This window comes from Rutilus rutilus (assembly GCF_951802725.1).
Source record: "Rutilus rutilus genome assembly, chromosome: 24".
Taxonomy (NCBI): Eukaryota; Metazoa; Chordata; class Actinopteri; order Cypriniformes; family Leuciscidae; genus Rutilus; species Rutilus rutilus.
The window spans coordinates 22,498,705-22,518,475 of record NC_140228.1 but is presented as its reverse complement, the minus strand read 5'-3'; the positions used below and the strand labels follow the sequence as shown (position 1 = coordinate 22,518,475).

At 38.6% G+C, this 19,771-nt stretch overlaps 1 protein-coding gene across 1 annotated transcript in view; it reads left to right on the top strand.

Annotated features, from left to right (window-relative positions):
* The window catches only part of bmp6 (bone morphogenetic protein 6), a 55,105-nt gene that overhangs the window by 11,035 nt on the left and 24,299 nt on the right, over positions 1-19,771 (top strand). Inside the window, exon 2 of the mRNA XM_084398858.1 lies at positions 17,088-17,280. Within this exon, the coding sequence (XP_084254984.1) occupies positions 17,088-17,280 (193 nt within the window). The remainder of the gene's footprint in view (positions 1-17,087; positions 17,281-19,771) is intronic.

Below are 19,771 nucleotides of genomic sequence, written 5' to 3'. Positions count from 1 at the left end.
CATGAAAAGCATGTTAAAGGATTAGTTTAGATAAGGCCCTTATTCCTTGGCTGGGATCGTGTAGAACCCTTTGAAGCTGCATTGAAACTGCAATTTGGACCTTCAACCCGTTGATTACTGTTGAAGTCCAATATATGGAGAAAAATCCTGGAATGTTTTCCTCAAAAACCTTCATTTATTTTCGACTGAAGAAAGAAAGACAATAATATCCCAATACCTCTTTTGGAATGTCTCTCATACATCTCTCTTTCAAAAGTCTTTCTTCAAATCTCATTCTTGTCTTGCTCACTCTCTCTCCTATCACATCATGAGTGTATTCACCCCGTACTGCTGATTGGCTACAAGCCTGTTGTGGTACTCGGTCCGAATCACTTTCAACAGCGTTTTTTAGAAATTGCTTACTGCACTTTTAATAAGACAGAAATGTGTGCAAACTACAACAACAATGGATGGCTACCCGGATAAGAGATTGTATGAGGAGGTTATTAAGTATCCACATTTGTACAACTAAAAGATTATAAATATGTGTATATGGGTTATAACTAATAGTGAGAGATATATAAATACACTAAAATATATTTGAAATACATTTATTTTATGCTAAGTATACTACAAATACATTTACATATTTATGTACTTAATATAAATACCATACAATTGTGCTTTTGGTATACTAAATTGGTATACTTAAAGTCTGCTAAATTGGAACAACTAATTTTGTACTTAATGCACTAAAATAGTGCATAAAGGAATAAAATAAAGGAATAAGGACAATTAATTCTACCGAACTACACGCAAGTGCTGAATTAGCCTACTACTCAGGTCAGTTTATTAGACGAATTAAACTGGTGAGGTAACGCAGTGCTGTTTCACTTGGTCTAACAATTACACTATCACACTAAACTGCATTTGAGTGTGTTGAATGTTAGTCTATGTGTTAGTTTGTGGCCTGTATGAGACTAGCAGTAAGCTAGATCAACATTAGAATAACATACAGACCATATTCTAACATTTCATCATGTTGAACTATATAACATTGATTAGTTTTATGTACATTTGCTCACCTGTCTAATAAAGTACATGCAACGCCACTTGACTCTGTCAAGTCGAAGTTAGTCGCAGTCATGGAGCTCTCGACATGGAGCTCTCGATATTGATCCTCGTTTTAGTCCACTTTTTGTCTCAAAGTCTGCTTGCCATGGTCCAAAATGTTTGAACAAAATAACAACAGAATGAGCGTGCCGCTAGGCGTAACCCAGTTGTCCACGTCAGTCATCATGGTTACTATGGCAGTACGAGCGGAAACCGAGGGTCACACGGATATGACGCCATTAACTGGCGACTCCCTCACACCTGCTCACACGTTCCTTGGTTAAAATCGCAATTTTCTCACGATTTACAAATAGCTGGAAACATTTGGGATGTTCTAAGTAATCAACTAAACAAAATATATAACACTGGCCTTTTGGATATTTTACTGCAAAATTCTTACATAGTGCACCTTTAATGGATTTGTAGTTTACTTAGTATGAAATATATGTATTTTAAATACATTTTGGCATATGTTTTATATCACTAGGGTATGCAAATATGCAAAAAAACGTCAAATATATTGTTTATATATATATATATACCAATGCGGAACCAATGCTGCTGAAAAAGTGGGCGGGCACTGTTGTTCTCTATTGTGGCCGCTGTGTGTCACATGACAAGTTTGATGCGTTGCCATGGAAAAAATAAATAAGGTGAGACATTCTAAAATAATGGTCACCTTAAAAAACCAAGGGGGTAATCCATCAACCGGAAACCGAAGCTTCCCCGGGGGCCGCCATTGATTAGCAGACTGTTAGCATTCCATTGACTCCCATTCATTTTGGCGTCACTTTGACAGTGAATAACTTTACATCTGAGGCGTTTAAAGACTTTTAATTTTTAGATTATTTATTTCTAAAGAAACACGAAAATGTATAAAAGGCTCCATTACCTTGTATCTTGCGTTATGGCCCCGTAGAAGCAGTTTTTGTAAAAATAGGCTAACGATTGCGTCATAACCATGCGACTTTCTGTCGCACAGTAGAGAAATTACCGTATAGACAGGAGGAGAAGCTTGCAGGCAATCGGGGGGACGTGGAGGCAAAATGACAAAATAATTAATCAGAATACTTAGCAAAAGTTGCTCCTGCTCCTAGCTCATGGACAGCTTCACGTTCTCCGTCTCTGCAAGTTTCGGAAGGGAATGATTCAGATTTCTCTTGGCACAGCTACTAGAAGACAGACAGGTTGTTCACGTCACATATACGTCGTCAAGCTCAGTTTGAGTCTGCGCAGTACGCTCAGCCATCAGGAAGTGAGAGCTTCTAATTGACTTCACTTTTCTCTGTTGAAGTCTATGGGGTCGCTGTGTCCATTTCTTTTACTGTCTATGAAAAAAACCCATGCTGGGGGGCTCAGCATATTTTAAACTTAGTTGTGATGTGTGAAAGAGTTAACTGATAATGAGATCAATTATCGGGTTAGACTTGGAATATGTCAGAGTTTCCAGGAGGAAGAAATCTATGGAGGTGGATGTCAGAGGATACACACAGTGACAAAGAGAGAGAGAGAGAGAAAGAAAGAGAGACTTTGACTGTTGTACTTTCTGCTCTGGAATGCAAGCCACCAATATTTTGACTTCTCCTTTGGAAACAGCTGCGTTTCCTTTTTCAAAGATATTTTTTCCTTATTTATCAGATCCCTTAGGGGAGATCCATCTCTACTGTCTGACACAGACTTCCTCCTCTAAATCTGTGTCTCTGGCCAGCCCTGAGCTCACACACACCTGCTGCAGCACACACAGATGGCTCTAACAGGTCTCCCTGCTTGGCATGCTCACACAGACACAGACACACAGGTAGCCACAGTTGCAGGAGACACCGCACATAATACCTCAATATGCACCATATCTCATCTGTACCAAATATGTACCAAATTAGGCATTCCGACCCCATAACTGACCCCCTAACTGAAAAGAAAATCACCACCTAGGGTGCCAAAATGACTAGAAATGGCCCTGCTGTTCTGGGGTTACTGTAGGTTGCCTAACCCTAACCTCTCGATTTAGGGTGGGCGGTATAATTATGTTAAATTAAAACCGGTACAAAATATTCAATTGGTTGAATTTTCTTAATATACCAATCTTTGTAAGTTAAATTGGCCGTCATAAAATGCGGTCTAATCTTGCTAAACTGCAGGATGTGCTTTATATTCACTCTTTCCCCGCCATTGATGGAAATTTCCATCATATGTGAGACAACACTTTCCGTGTTTTCACTGTTATATGGTAGGGGGTGCTATTACACATCGTCTGAAAGAGTACCGAATCTCCTGATCAAAATGCAAAGAAGATGCAGAAACAAGCGATATGTAATCATATGCATATGTAAAATATCGCTATCAACAACATTAAACAGCATATAAATAAAAACTACCTAATGTTACTGAATGAAATGTCGATCCAGGACGAGGTATAGATCCACTCCATCTTTGTTTTGATCATTGTTTTGAATCTGATCTGGATGTAGGCTTTAACAAAAAAGGGATTTTCTTTTTGCAATTTTTTTTGCTTTTTATGAACTTAGTGAAGAGAAGTGTTGATAAAAAAAAAAAAGAATGCATAAAGCTAGAATAAAATGTTTTATTTTGTATTTATTTATTTTTAAAGCAGAGGGTCTGTTCTTTATTTTGATATATTGCATGTTCAGATATTCATACAAGAAAATATTCTGGGGGCCATGAAATGTTTGTTTTTGAAAAAACGTTGGCGGCGGCTGGCAACTTAAAAAAAAAAAACGCTGGCGGGGAAAGAGTCAAACGAGCTATATGTCGAATTCAGAAACCCTTGTTATGAGTGACACCGATGGCTGTTAAATGTTAAAACTGCTGCCAGCAACTTATTGTTCGTGCTCGCACTCGTGCACACGTAACGTGGAAGAGACTGAACGTGATTCAGTGCCCCAATATACTCTCTGCAAAGTTATTTTTCATTCTTCACATAGAAGTTAACTTGAAATTGGTTCCAAGAATTGTGAAATGTCACTGGAACTCTGAAAAAAATGATTCGTTGAAATTAATAAAAAAAATTATCGTAAGTGGTTGCATTCAATTGATTTTATCTACATTTAAACAAATGCATTAAGTTGAACTTAATCAATTTTAGTTCAACTTAATGTATTTGTTTAAATGTAGATACAATCTATTGAATGCAACCACTTGCGATAATTAAAAAATAATAATATTTTCAGCAAATCATTTTTTTTTCAGTGTATCTAAAATGTTGGTATTCTAACAACCGTATATTTTATCAAAGAATAGTTTTAATTACTCATATCGTCATATAATATTTTGGTCATATTGACCACACCTGCTCTCAGTAAATAAATGAAATGTCAGATCATGTTGATTGTTAAGAAAAGGTGTGCTATTACTTGTACAACTAATTAGACTTATTAATTTATTCCTGCCAGAATGATAAAACCAGTGCTGCAGTTAAAAAAATATTTTGATATTCAATAAATCCGTCAAATATTATAGTTACATCTTTAAAAAAAAAAGATGATTACTTGTATTACATTTATTTCCCCATTTTCTGCAACTGGATATCTAAAACTAAAATAAAATGGACAGATTTGTGTTTATGTTTTGATAACATTATTTATCTCCAAGAAAATAAGTCCAAGCATCTTTGTTGTGTCATTCTTAGACTGCATGTGAGAGTGTTGAGGCCTGCGCTCTAGTAACGCACAGAGTACCATTAGTCTATCCAAAATGTTTTGTCAGCTGTTCTCATGGATTATGCCTTTATTAATGTTTCTATATGCCGAAAAGAAGGAAAGAATGGGACTGTTTATTTTCCAGACCATTTCCTCCATTTTATGGAATTTCCTCCTTATACAAAAAAGACATTATAATATTTGTTGACAGGTCGTTGGCTTGTGTCGGCACTCAAGTGAAAATGGATTTGTTTTTCGCCTGTTAAAGACAGAACAGCTGACTCTTGTAATGTCTGTTAGCCTGTTGCCTAGGGTATTCCCTACGCCACATATTGCAGAACATAAAGTAAACAATTCTCCTTAAAGCAAGTTAACCTGACTGTGCCTGAACTGTTGAACGAACACACACACATTCTTGTTCATCTATCTTTATGAGGACATTCATTGACACAATGCAATCTCTAGCCGCTTACCCTAACCTTACCCATCACAACTAAGTGCCTACCTTAACCTAATTATAACCTTATCCCTAAAACCAAGTCTTGACCCTCAAACAGGCCTTTAAATGGGTCTCAGAAAGTGAGGACCGGCCAAAATGTCCTCACTTTACTCTCTTTGTCCTCACTCCAATGGTCTAAAACTCAAACTGGTCCTCACAAAGATAGTTGTACAAGTACACACACACACACACACACACACACACACACACACACACACACACACACAATTCCTCTCTATTCTGTATAATTCTCCTACTGACATGCAGGTATGGCCATCTGACTGCTGCCATTCACTGTGGAGACGATCCGCTTGTCTGATGTCCTACAATGTCTTCAGACATCTTTTAACAGTCATAATTATCACAAATTACTGCTGTTCTCTAAATACCCTGCAACTACAGAGCCATGCTGACAGATTTCATTTCTTCCTGCATGAAACTTCGGAGCAGTCAAATGAAGATTTGGTCCAGCACACTATAAAAATATATTTTCCTAAAGGTCGCTACCACAAAATAAAACTGACAGGGTGATTTAATGCAAAATAAACCTGACAGTCCCTGACGCGAAGCAGAGAAAATATTATAAGGCAACTTGCCAAATAAATTAAATGAAACATTGATTTAAGTGTAAATTATTTTATTATGTGAGAATAAAGAGAGTGTGAAGTGATTCGAGAGACATGAAACTAGTGCAGTTATACAGGAAATGACTTGTTTGGGACAGCAGTCATTGACCAATCAAGTATTCCTGAGAGACGTTTTATGATCTTAATTAACTATGATCAGTTAGTGGAGGCCAATTTGCAATACATGTAATATCATTTTACATTCCTTTATGTTCTTCATATCTAAAGTAAGACCGAAATACACGTTGCTGTAATTCATCATGAGGTTTTTCGGTCTTACTTTAGATTAGGGTTCAATTCTAACTTTTAACTAACTATTAACTATGACTTTTGTCTCAATAAACTCCTAATTACTGCTTATTAATAGTTGGTAAGGTAGTTGTTACATTTATGTATTGGGTAAGATTAAGGGATGTAGAATATGGTCATGCAGAATAAGGCATTAAATGTGCTTTATAAGTACTAATAAACAGCCAAAATCCTAGTAATATGCCTGCTAATAAGCAACTAGTTAATCATGAGAATTGGACCCCAAACTAAAGTGTTACCGGTTTTTCTTAATGAAAGAACATAATTACTTAAGTTTTAACATAAAATACTGTACATTTTTAACATTGTACTGTATACAGTGTAATTCAATATATACAAACTACAATGTGTGAGTGAGTGTGATAATTTTCCTAAAGATCTTTATGACCTTCTCATCTGTGGTTTGCCATAAACTACTGCACCTCTTGCTGACCTTTGCTCAGAGCTCTGACTCCTGTAGTGGCGCCTTTGATGCTTTGTGTGGGTCAGAGACCTAGATCAGAGTTGTAGGAAATGCCCAGGGAATGCTGTGTCAAACCCCTGCCATCTCCCAGCTGCCCGAATAAAACCCCATGACCAGCAAGACTATTGGGAGGCCGTAAGTTACCTACATGCAGTTACTGTATTTCAAAACTACACACTATTGGAACTTTATTAACCAAGCATTAGTCCCTGGGTTAGTAAATAATCTCGGGGTACGTTTCTCTAAAGCATAATTTGCAAACTATGGTTGCAAATGCCATCATTAGCATAGTAGTTCAACGCTTTGTGTCTCTCAAAACCATAGTTTCAGTTGTTACTAGCAAGTAAATTTTTCCAACAATGCATTTTACTATGGGGAGAAATTTAACATTTGAGATTTAACACTGTAAACCCAGGGTTAACATTTGGACAAGACATTGAACAAGTAGTTTTAATTGTTTAATTAGCCACTTTCACACATTAAACCCAGTAAATTGCTGTACAATTGCTGGATTGCCTTTTCTGGTAAATGTGCACATCTGCTGTTCACACAAGAAGGGACTTTCAATCTTTTATCGTTAAGATACGACTCAAATGAGGAGAAACACTTTAGTTGCATCTAAATTATTAACTAAAATGCACTATTTTTTTAGCTTTCTGAGTGACTGATATATCTGTAAGCAGTGCTGAGTAACATCAAGGTTATTAATGTAACCCCCAATCTCTGAAGGAGGGAACTGAGAGATTACGTCAGAATGACTGATGAATTGGGATCTCGCCTGATCCCTGAAGAGGTTGGTCTCAGGATTAAGGAGTTGGCTGGCCCAAATTCCAGGCACACTTCATTGACTGAAAATGTGCGTCGGTAAAGTTAGATCAATAATATTGTTAAAATGTTAGTGTCCCCAACTAAGCAAGCCAAAGGTGACAGTGGCAAGGAACCAAAACTCCACCAGTAAAAAAAAAAAAACAGTACAAAAAACCTTTGGAGAACCCAGGCTCAGTCGGGGGGCCATGTTCTCATCTGGCCAATGAAAGATAAATGGTTCATTAAGATTTAGCGCTGAAAAGAAAACACGACTCACGGCATTTACGGAGGTCTTCTTGGTGAGAAGCACACCAATCAACGAATAGGCTCCACTTTAAAGCATAAGCGCACCTCTAGAGGGGGCTCTAGCTGAAGTGATCGTGTCTACCACTCCCAGGGGTAGATGACTTCAGGATGGTTCCATCAAAGACCACATGTGGAGGTTACAGAGGTCTGAACGCGGGTGCCATATGGTGCCCCGTTCCAGACAAAACAGGTACTTCCCCATCGTGAGGTCGCTTAATGTCGTGAGGGTTAAGCGACCTTAGATGCTTCTGACTCCAGAGGAGGAGATGCCGGGCAAGTTGCAACATGCAACGGGAGCATAGACCACCCTAGCGGTTGATGTACACAATGATCGATGTTTTGTCCGTCCGGACCAGTACATGTTTGTCCTGCAGTAACGGTCGGAATCGGCGCAGGGCAAGGAATATTGCTAGCAACTTGAGGTGATTGATATGCCACTGCAGTCAAGGTCCTGTCCAGGAACCCAAGGCTGCATGCCCGTTGCACACAAGCACCCCAGCCAGTGGTGGAGGTATCTGTTGAGACAACAACATGCCTTGACACTTGTTCTAGGGGAACTCTTGCCCATAGAAAAGCGAGGTCTGACCACGACTGAAAGTTTGGCAACAGGCCGGTGTGATTACCTCCCGGTATGTGCCACGGTGCCATGCCCATCTCAGGATCCGGCCGTGTAACCAGTGCTGAAGCGGTGTGAAGCATGGCTGCAGTTGCCATATGCCCTAGGAGCCTCTGAAACAGTTTGCTCTTTTCCCGGTTGACCCAGAGCCCCAGATGGCTGAGGTGCTTGAGCACCAAGTCCCTGTGTCCGCACAACTGCTGGTCCACTGAGTGGTCCAGGATGAGCCAGTCATTAAGGTAGTTGAGAATGCGAACACCGTGCTTCCTCAGGGGTGCAAGGGCCACCTCCGCAACCTTCATGAAGATGCGAGGTGACAGGGACAGACCAAAGAGTAGGACCTTGTACTGATATGCCCGTCCCTGGAACGCAAAGCGTAGGAACAATCTGTGTCGAGGGAGGATCGAGACATGAAAGTATGCATCCTACAGGTCAATGAACCTAGGGGGATGCTGGGTAGCGCTAACGAATCGTATAGTCGACTCTGATAGTCCAAATGAGCCAGTGAGACGGGCTGGGAAGCTCTAGCCAGGATTCCAGATGCCATACAAGTTTGGTCAGAGGGACTACTTATGTACCCTCAGTGGGGCAGCGTGGTGGAGCACAGGGGCCCAACCCAGAAGGCAGAGCATCCCGGAATGGGGACAGAGTGTGCAGTGCAACACTTACCTGGCTCCACGATTTGGCAGGGGGATGAGAGTGGCAAGGCATAGCGTCGCACACTGCACACGCACACCCTTTGAGGACCTAGAGATTGAGGAAACTGCTCTCTGAAATTTTGGGTACCACTGACTGTGAGGCCAGCGGCAGAACAGAAATTTGACAAATGACAGAATGACAAAATTCTCTGCCCAGCCCTCATCTGAGGGAAGAGCAGCTCTGTCCATCTCCAGGTCACCTGTCTCGATCGCTTGGAGGATTTAGCCCCGGCTGAGACGGGCATTGTCGTCTTCCTGCGAGAACATGAACCACCCACGAACGCCGTCTCAGCATGCTTGTGCCCAGGCATGTGAGACCGCGATCGAGGCAGTCAGATGAGGAGAGGAAACGACCGCATCCAGAAAAGCATGGACAGAGAGACGTCTTTAAAAAGATACTCGCCTTCCACTTGCTCGTTTAGGGAAAAGCTTTTTAAGTGCTGAAGCACACAGGGACGGTCGCTGCACAGCGTGCGAGACCCACTTCGGGCAGTCTGCACTGCAGTGTGTGAAATACTCTTTTAGGAGAACTGCAATGAAAGCAGGGAAAGCGATCACCCCTGACGTGCCGTCACACCAACACTCTCTGAGGAGCTTCTTCCTGGTTCATTCTACACACTCGAACGATGATTGCAGAGCAGAATCGTGAGAAACGCTTGGCTCCGAAGTGAAAGCTTGAATGAGTGAGTTCAGCACACTTCCTTACCTGCTCCGTGTGGTGTGGTCCGCCCTGCAAATCTCACTCGCCAATGTCCATTGGCTTGTTTTGTGTACACTCAAAGGTGATTGGGCTCTCAGGGGAGATTCCAATTCGTCAGTCATTCTGACGTAACGTTGAACGTGACTGACTGATAGGGAACTGTGTTGTCACTGTCAGAACTTTAATTAGGCCAAATATGTCAGCGTGTCCTGACTTTATACATGCTAATAAAATGTTCAATCCAGGATCCACATTTTTCAGAATTTTCAAAGTGGCATGTCCAGTAAATGGTGCTAAAAGCACTTTCGGTTTTTCCTGAAACAGATTAATTTAATTCTGGCAACATTTTATTTGCTGAACGGCATTTCGGAAATAAAATGTCCGGTGAGTGGCGCTAAAAGGGTAATGCTAAAAGTGTTTATTAATCAATAATCAATAAAAGACAAACCCAGAAAAATGAAAGAAAAACAAAAAAAGAACATTTAACATCACTGAGATTTTTTAACTTAATTTCAATTCCCTTCAGAAGATCTTATGAATATTTAATTCATGAGACAAGCAATGAGCCAATTTGTGATTGGTTTTCTGTTGCTAAACAACTCAAATTGCAGCACAGCATTTCATACTGTATTCCTGTGACACCACAATGCAGTGTTAACTCTGTTATGGAGTAGGCTTTATATGCAGGGTTATATGCAGTTTGGTTAAAAGAGTTTTGGTTGGTTTGGTTGAGTGTTATAAAGTGTCATGCACTTTTTTAAGAGTGTCAAAAACAAGTACAGTCGTACAGATGACAAGCAAGTCACGGTAGTTTTTCATTACAGAAGTTGAAACAATTAGATTGTGGGGGAAGAGAATGAGAACGGGGATTCTGAAGATAATTACATAAACACAGATGGATTCTTCACATGCCTGGCTTCACAGCACATTTTATTGGTTAAACTGAAGGAGACAGCTTTCAAATCATCTGCATCTGAATGTTTCATGTGCTGCAAAGACGCAGGAAATAATTGCAGGCCTTGTGTACACTCAACTTTTTTTCATTTTTTTTTCACAAATTTGTGGTGACTGATTTTGGATTGGACAGAGTAATTAAAAAGCTTTAGATATAAATTATGCCTTTAATCCTTAACAGAAATGTGTTGGTAGTGACTTGTTTTGCACCAAAGTACTGCATGTATGAAGTGGATGTTGTTTATATACATTGAAAGTGTACATTATACAGTTTATTGTATACACTGAAAACCATCACATTTGTTAAGATCAGCATGATTAGTTTAAGCGATCATGTTTATAGTCATAAATAGACTTTAATGGGTCATTTTACAACAATTACAACTCATTTCCATTTTCCCCTCTCCACATTCACTCAAGTTGTATAGACTATTAGCTTTATATAATTTAAAAACATGGAACTGCCAAATATACCGTCACTGTCCTGTAATGTTTGTAACATTGTTACATCTGGCCATCTGAGATACCGGTTTGAGAAATGTATTCAAATCGTTCAACCAGCTTACAGTCAAACTTACACAGTTTCTATAGCATCTCCTGGATACTTCATAGAGCAAAGATTCTGGAATATAGGTCAGTATGATGTGTAGAATTGACATCAGTAGCGCCCCCTTTGGTCTTGGAGGAAGTGATTTTTTGTTGTTTATCTTAGTGGTTGTGGGCAGGGATGAAAAAGTCAAGATGTGGTGAGTAAATCAAATGCAAATGACCACCGGACTACTTCAGAGGATGAGATGGAAAACATTTAAAGTGTGACTCGCATGTGACCACGGACCACACTGAAGCCTCATTGCCCAGTCTATATAGCCGTATGCCATATGCCACTGTGATTGCCAATTTTTTTTTTGTGTCTGTCTCTCTCTCCTCAGGTATCTGTTTCTCTGTCTCACTTCTGCATGTTTTGAAGTTTTTCCATATCTTCTCTGTAGGTCACAGCCCACTCCTTGTTGTCCTGTGTGGGCTAATGACAATAGCACAGAAGGAAAGAAACAGATGTTATACAGGTGGAAATGGAGAATCAGCCCTAATTAAAATGACACAGAGCTTTATCCCAGACCCCTTTACCAACTTAACCATTTTACACTGTAACAAATGTCAGTACTTTTAACAAAATACAGTAAAAAAAAACAAAAAAAAACTGTTGTTAATGACTCCATGCGCAGGTGGAGGAGTAATAACTTTAGCTTATTATTCATTTTGAGACTGAAATAAATTTCAGATTATTCAACCCGATCTCATGAAATGCGTCTCTATAGTACGCATTATGTTTATCGTGCAATTTAATTTTATCGCGAAAATTACCTTGGGTAGGGTTAGTGGTGTGGGGTACGTGTGTATTGTACGTTTGGGTAGGATTAGTGGTGTGGGGTCATGTGAAAACTGTGTATCATATGCACATTCATTTTCGCATATAATTTGCACATTAAATAATATGCATGCTATAGAGACGCATTTCATGAGATCAGGCTGGATTATTATAGGTAATTTACTCAAACAACAGAAAGCCGTTCATTTTTTTAAATCAGGTTAACATGCAGTATGTAAATGGAGTAACTTTACTCCCTTATATGTGGTTCATTCAGTCAGCAGCTTTCTCCACAATGTAATTTCTCTGAGATGTTGCAGTATCGAACATAGCATCTGAGGACAACTTCCCTGTTTTTGTTTCCTATGCTGGTAATGACAGTCTTAGTTGGCTAACAATGCTTGTGGAAAATGCACCCCTGGTTAGTTAAGGGTTATTGTATTATTTTAGCATGTTGTGTTACCCTGATAGTGTTTTGTGTTGGTGTGGGTTTCCAACTTCAAGCCCTTCTATTTTACCATGTGTATTGTGGTCTGTTATTAGGATACAATGGTGTGAGCAAGTTTGTGCTTTTTTTTTTTTTGCATTCTATCTGGTCAGATATTATTGTAGATTAGTATACATTCATTCCTTTGGTTTTTCGAGGTTTCAGTTATTTAATATTCAGGTGTCTTACTTTTGCCCGTTTTGAATTTGACAGCACAGCAATTTTAAAGTCAGGTGCATTATGCCACAAAGGAATGAGATTTCTAAAGACCTTTCGGAAAAAAAAAAGCTGTTGAAGCTTATCAGGGTGGACAAGGTTACAAAGCAATTCCTAAGCCTTTATGGCTCCAATGAACTGGCCATCCTACCAGAATTACTCCAAGATTAAGGTATATTATCCAGAAGATGACAAAGAACTGCAGAGCAACATTCAGAGATTTTTGGGCCTCTCTCACCTTGACTAATGTCAAAATAGGATCAATGGCAGACTAGCAAGGCAGAAACCAATATTGACCAAGAAAACATAAGCGTGCCTCACATTTACTAAGAAGCACCTCAATGATTCTCAAGAACTCTGGCTCAATGCCCTACGGATGAATTAATCAAAAGTAAAACTTCTTCTATGTTCCACCATTATGTTTGGTGGAAATCAGACATTGCATTTCATGAGAAGAACCTTGTAGCAATAGTCAGTCATGGTGGTGTGGTGGTAGTGTGATGGTTTGTGGACGTTTTGCTGCATCAGGACTTGGACATTTTGGCTATAAAATATTTAGGCATAACATTTCAGGCATTATGGGGTGGCAATGCCTGAAATTGCATGCCTATATATTTTTTTTGTGAGATTCTATTTCCTTTTTTTACATTAAACTTAACAGAATTCACACAGCATTCATATAATTTTGCTTTGCATTTTGTATAAACCATTTCTCAGTGTATGTCCCTCTCCCTGGATCTTTCATCACCTCCTTGTCCTCTTTTCCTGTTAATGTGTGGGAGAAGAGTATCTGTGAAGATGATGAAAAACGCCAACACAATGATAGTCACACAAGACTTTCCACTTTGTTGCTCTTAAATGTTTCTTGCTCAAACAACCTTTTGCACTTTCACATTTTTGTTTAGTATGTGGCCACACAGTTATTGTTGTGGGTCCTTACTGGGTCTGTCCTCTGAAAAACCACATCAGTTATATCAAACCATATGGGCTCTGTGGTTTTGGTTGTGTTTCTTACTGTCAATGCCAAGTCCTTGATATAAGTATAATCTATCATTTTGTGAGCCTCATTTTTTCCATTATCCTTTTAAAAAGGCAACGGCGTTTGCAGAGGACACATTTAGAACTCCTGAACAGTTGCAAATATCTACTTTCATAATTGTAATACAGGCAATGAAAACTTATAAAAAGAATGCCATTGACAGAATATATATTCTGCCAAATCTCATGGGTAGTCTTCAGCCACCCTATCGTTTTTAGGCAAAAGTAACAGTGTAATTTCCAGATCAGTGGCCCTCGATACTGCATGTGCGGTTGACCTATAATATATCTGTCATCTCGGATGTTTTTGTTGCAGAGAGACTGGCTTCTGTTGTTGGATCCACCTGTGAAAATTGTTAATGAAGAAGTCTCAGCAGCATGTGAAATGGCCACATTCAAACCTTGATGCGCTGATGTTAAAAACATCACAAATGCGATCTCTGGAAATTGCTTTCAGTATGAATTACTCAGTCATATTGTGAGTGAGAAAACGCCTGATGTTAAGCAATCACCATGTGAACCTGAAGCTGGAACTGCACTAAAGAAAATTCTCTCTCTACTCTGCTCTCTCTCTTCTTTTTTTTCTTCTTCTTTTTTTGTAGTAGACCCTCACTAGAGGTCAAAAGATTCTACCAGTACTCTATTTCATACTTTGCAGGTGGGTTTTCCAAGGTTAGTCAGTCAATTAGAGCATAGTATGTAGCACAAGGACAGGGTATCCCTCAGGGATCTGTCTTAAGCCCTTTGAGGTTTTCTCAAGAGGTTCAGTTTTAATTTGTAACACATGTGTAAGGACAGCAGAAGAGTATAACTCCCTGTTGGAAGACGACAGATCAGAGAAGTTGCTCCCATGTGATGTTGGAGAACTTTAAACAGCTTCTGTAATTCACCAAACAGAGAAAAAGGGGTAGTCTTCACAAAACCCAAAACCCTTGGTGATCTCTAATTCATTCCTCTGCTCCACGATTTAGTCAACTCCATGACTTTCTCTTCCTCTTCACAAGGAGGGAGGGCTTAGATGGAAGTGTGTGTTCCTCACCTAGGGAAGCATGGAAATACAATCAGAGCAGGACACCTCACCCTGGGCCCACAAGCGGGGCATCCGGCTGGACTTGTACTTATGGCTAGAAATACAGCCCATGGGTCATCCATAGGAACAAGAGGAAGGGTTGTCTGTGACGTGAGGGGAAGAGTATCACGGCAGAATGACAAAGCTGTCATCTGATGAGAAAACACACTCTGGTCGCAATTTCCCCTTTTTCCTTTTTCTGCATGAGTGAACTCATGCAGAAAAACTTAAATCTGCGGATAAATGAATTTCTGTGATGTCCTTTGCTGTGGGAACAGCTTGAATAAATAAAGAATTAGTATTCTACCAGAAATAGTGAATCATTATTACAGCACATGCCCTGCACATCTGGACGCTCTGTGAAGTGGTGCTGTAATATAAATGCGTATGTATAGACCATATGGGTGAATTAGGTCAGTCAATTATAGGCTATTATTGAGCATACATAGCTTACCACATCTTTATAATGTTTAGGTATGTGAAAAGAAAAACCCTGGTGAAAAAGTTAATGTTAAGGGTTACATGTTGGTCTTTCTCTGATATTGTGCATGAATATTATATTGAATAGTATATTATTATATCATGTCATTGTATTGTAAAGAAACAATCTATTTTTTGCTCTCTCTGAAACAGTGAATCTTGGCTTGATTTTTTTTGTTCCAAATCCAAGTTTGTTTACACAGACATGCCCCTGGAGGTCTCTTTTCACATTGTAAATTTGCTGTTTAGCTGTTTTCCACTGTAGCTAGGCATCGACTCAAGATGTGAAGACAGTTTTATTGAAATATTTGTCCTTCTAGATTTACCTCCAAATCTTCACACACATAGAACAAGACTTGAGTTTGTCTGCGATGGATGCACTGCAAGAGATGTGAATAATGAAAGTTGCTTTCCGAAAGCAAGTTATTCCGAGACAAGGAGCTATAATAAATGCAATGCACTACAATAGCAAGACTATGTTTTTGAATTTCTGCATTAATTACTCATAATATGTGGTCTGATCTTACAATTATAAACAAACACAATCTAACATTAACAATTGTACTTTTTTACATTCACATTGCATGGTGGAGAAAGTAAGTAAACCATTGAACCCTCCACCAAACATTTACATTTTCTGTAGATGCTAATAAGACTTTTAGTCACTGTTTTAGTCAGACTTTTAATGCTGTTTTCCCTCTAAACAAAGCTTTGTGCATTTTTGCCAAAAAGTTTAACTTTTGTCTCAACTGTCCAAATAACATTTTCCCAGAACCATTGTGGAACATCCAGGTGATTCAGGTATAACATGAGACATGTCTCAATGTCATAAATATCATGTCGTTTAGTTTATTCCTGATAGTGAACACATGAATAGACTTCTGCAGAGGTTAAATAATTTTCTGCTGTTTTTGCTGTTATCTTTGGGTTCTTTCTGACCTCTTTCAGGATTGCCTGTTGTGTTATTAAAGTGATATTGATAGGATATCCGCCCTGAGTAAAAAAACAATCCAGAATTTTCTACATTTGAAGAAAAGGTATCTAACAAGGTCAAGTCAAGTCAATTCAAGTCAGCTTTATTTATACTTTACAGTGATAACAGGAAAATAATGCAACAAAGCTGTTTCGGCTGTACAGCAGATTTAGAAGAAAATAGTGTCATAGTCCAACTATGAATTTTCCATTTTCCACTAAGTAGCCTAAGTTAAGTGATGGTTCATTTCTGTTGTAAAAAAAGTTATTGTGGACTGACAAATACTCATGTCTTTAGCAATGCTTTTGTAGCCTTTCCCAGCTTTGTGCATCTCTACAATGTGTTTTTAAAGTAATTTGAAAGCTTTTGGGATCTAGGCATTGGTTAACATTAACCAGTTATTCTTGATAAGAACATATTTGTCAAGTGTGTGCCTTTATTTAAAGGTGGACACTTCCACACTTCCAATCTCATGTCCTTGATTGACACCAATTTTGGAGAAGTCATAACATAGAGATTCAGCCTACCTTGTCAATGAAGAAAATTCTGAATTTGAAGATCAGACCACATTTGTTGGGTCATCAGTGCAGAAATCCAGAGACTACAAACTTATTCTTGCCCCTGTATAGTAAATGTGTGACCCAGAGTATGCAAACATGCAAATTATATATGTCAATTGCAGTTCGTCAAGCACACCAAAATATCTCATTGTACTTCTATGTGTCTTAACAGTGGAAAATGACAGGGAGCTGTCTCCACAGAGACGACACCATAAAGAGTTCAAATTCAACCTGTCCCAGATCCCAGAGGGAGAGGCCATCACAGCTGCAGAATTCAGGATCTACAAGGAATGTGTCACCAGGGCCTTTCGCAATGAGACATTCCTACTCAGTGTGTTTCAGGTGGTTGGGGAACACCCAGACAGGTAAAGAAGTTACATTTCAAAATGCTATTCTATAAAATTCCATATTCTTCATTTGTTGTCGAGTCTATCCAGTTGGGTATAGTCAAAGAACTTAAAAAATCATGACCTCATAGCAATTATGATCTCTTTCAAAAGCACACATAGAAAACTAAGTTCACTTAGTTGGCTCTTCTAATGCCATTAAAACTCAGCAATGACTCTTAAATAGTAAAAAATGGTGCACCAGTATATAGTTGTGATACGTATTGCATTGTGGAACCTTGATTTAGAACTAAATGTAAATATGATTAAATTTAAGTATTAAACTGCTATTTTGAAAATATTTATTTGTTGCACGGTTTTCAAGCTGAGTAATTGACTGTATTTTAAATCAAGCCCTGGCATCCCTCACTGAACACAGCAGAGGTTGTCTACCATGTACTTTATGTAGACTACGGCCATGACCACAACGCACTACTGAAATAGCTTTAGTTTGGCGTCTAAAAAAGAACCCACCAACACACGTCAAACATTGACTTTGTGGGTGGTGGGAGGGATATCTCCTTGAGAAAGGCAGATGGCGTGACCGGTAAAGTGTCCAAAACACACCAATAAGGTGTGACTATGAGACTACCCATCCTTTTTATTTATTTTTTAACCAAAAAAGGCACCAAACAAGAAACAAAGGCTAAAATCTCTGGCTAAATGAACCACATGTTTCTCTCCCAAATAGTTTTCTAATGTTTATCACGAAGTGTTCATTTGGTGTACATCCTGAGTTGAACAATGGGCACACTGTTTTTCCACAAACCTGCAGTGGGATTCTTTTATTTTTAGTCATATCTTGAGATTATGTATTGCCAGTCATTGTATCACTGTACAACAGGGTTTACCTTGATGCAAATTATAACGTGCTTTGTGGTATTTCCCTACATGCCACTTTCTGCCTGTAAATCCCAAATACTGTGTGGCTTGCAAAATGTATTTGCTTACAAACAGATTAATTTGCAAACTTGTCAAGTTCTAACAGCATAATTACTGTGTTTATGGTTTGTGATCTTTAAAAAACACATTGGTTGGGGAAATGCGGTATAGCTGAGCTAAGCAGATGCACAATATGGCTGAGAGAAACTTCTGAAGTGTGTAAGCCTTTAATCCAATGTGCAAAAAATAACTTGGTTATGGAGGTGGTGCAGAGGGGATGTATATCTGGCTGAATTTAGCCCATGTGGCAAGACGATTTGACCTAAAACAGAAGTATAGTTAACCTCGAGTCAACAAGCTTCACAAGGTCTTAAATGTAAAGAAACAATGGCTTGTAAGAGCATATTTCAATTGATTCCCAACAATGCACACATTAGTTGTTTATCTAGATTCTAGACCATATTTAATATGTTAAAGGGGTTTCGTTTTTTCACCACTAGAAAGAAGGACTATTTTCAAACACTCCCCCATCTTGCATTATTTGGATATGTCTGAAATGGATTGCTTGCATACTGTTGTAGTCTATCTACAATTATTTTAATTGTAAGAAACAGTATACTTCAGTACATGGCATGTTTAATGTAGTAATTGGGTCTAGATTGGAAACAAAAACAATTATTTCATTGTTTGTGTCAAAAAGTGTCTTCTAGCAGTCAGGTAATAAAAAGTCATTCTCAGGCTTTACTTACTGCATTGTTGGAAACTGTATTCTTTATAATGTTCTCTGTTTTACACTGCATTCTTTGGCAAATGTAGTAGGTCATCATAGGTATACTTTGCATAGCCTACATAAATCAGCCTGATATGTTATTTTAATATGTTGTAATTTGACCCTTCGCTGAGCCTGGCTTAAAAATGTCAGTTACTAACCAATCCTATTTTTCTAATAAAGTCTATGGAGTATAATTGTAAACACAATGTTATGGAATTTATCCAGAAATTCAATAAATCATGTGACTAGATAGCCAAAGATGATGCAAACAGTATATATATATATTATTTAATTTTTTTCAAAACTTTAAATAAATATTAAGAGATTAATGCTGTAGATTAAGGGGCCGTTTACACAATACCATTTTCAACATAAAAACGGAAAACTTTTTATGCGTTTTGGCCGTTCATTTACATCACAACAGTGTTTTGGGGGCCTGAAAAAACAAACTTTTGAAAATAGGTTTCAAAGTGCACGTTTTTGAAACCGATACCATTATTTTCTTCGTGTAAACTACAAAAACACGAATTTGTGAAAACGGTGACGTCGTGCGCATTACATGTTCAGTCTATAGGGTCGTAGTGTTCTTTAGAAAGTGACTGGCAACTGGCAACTACTGGCCTGGGATGCATAATACAATCCGTGTGAATGGGGAACTTTTTGACAACGTTAACTAAAAATGTTTCTGTTTTTAGTACATCATTGATGGGTAAACATACCCTCAACTATTTGTCGTCCCTCATTTCAAAATAGACAAAATAGACAAAAAATTACAATTGAATGTAACTAAATGCTGTTTAATTACAAAAAATTGTT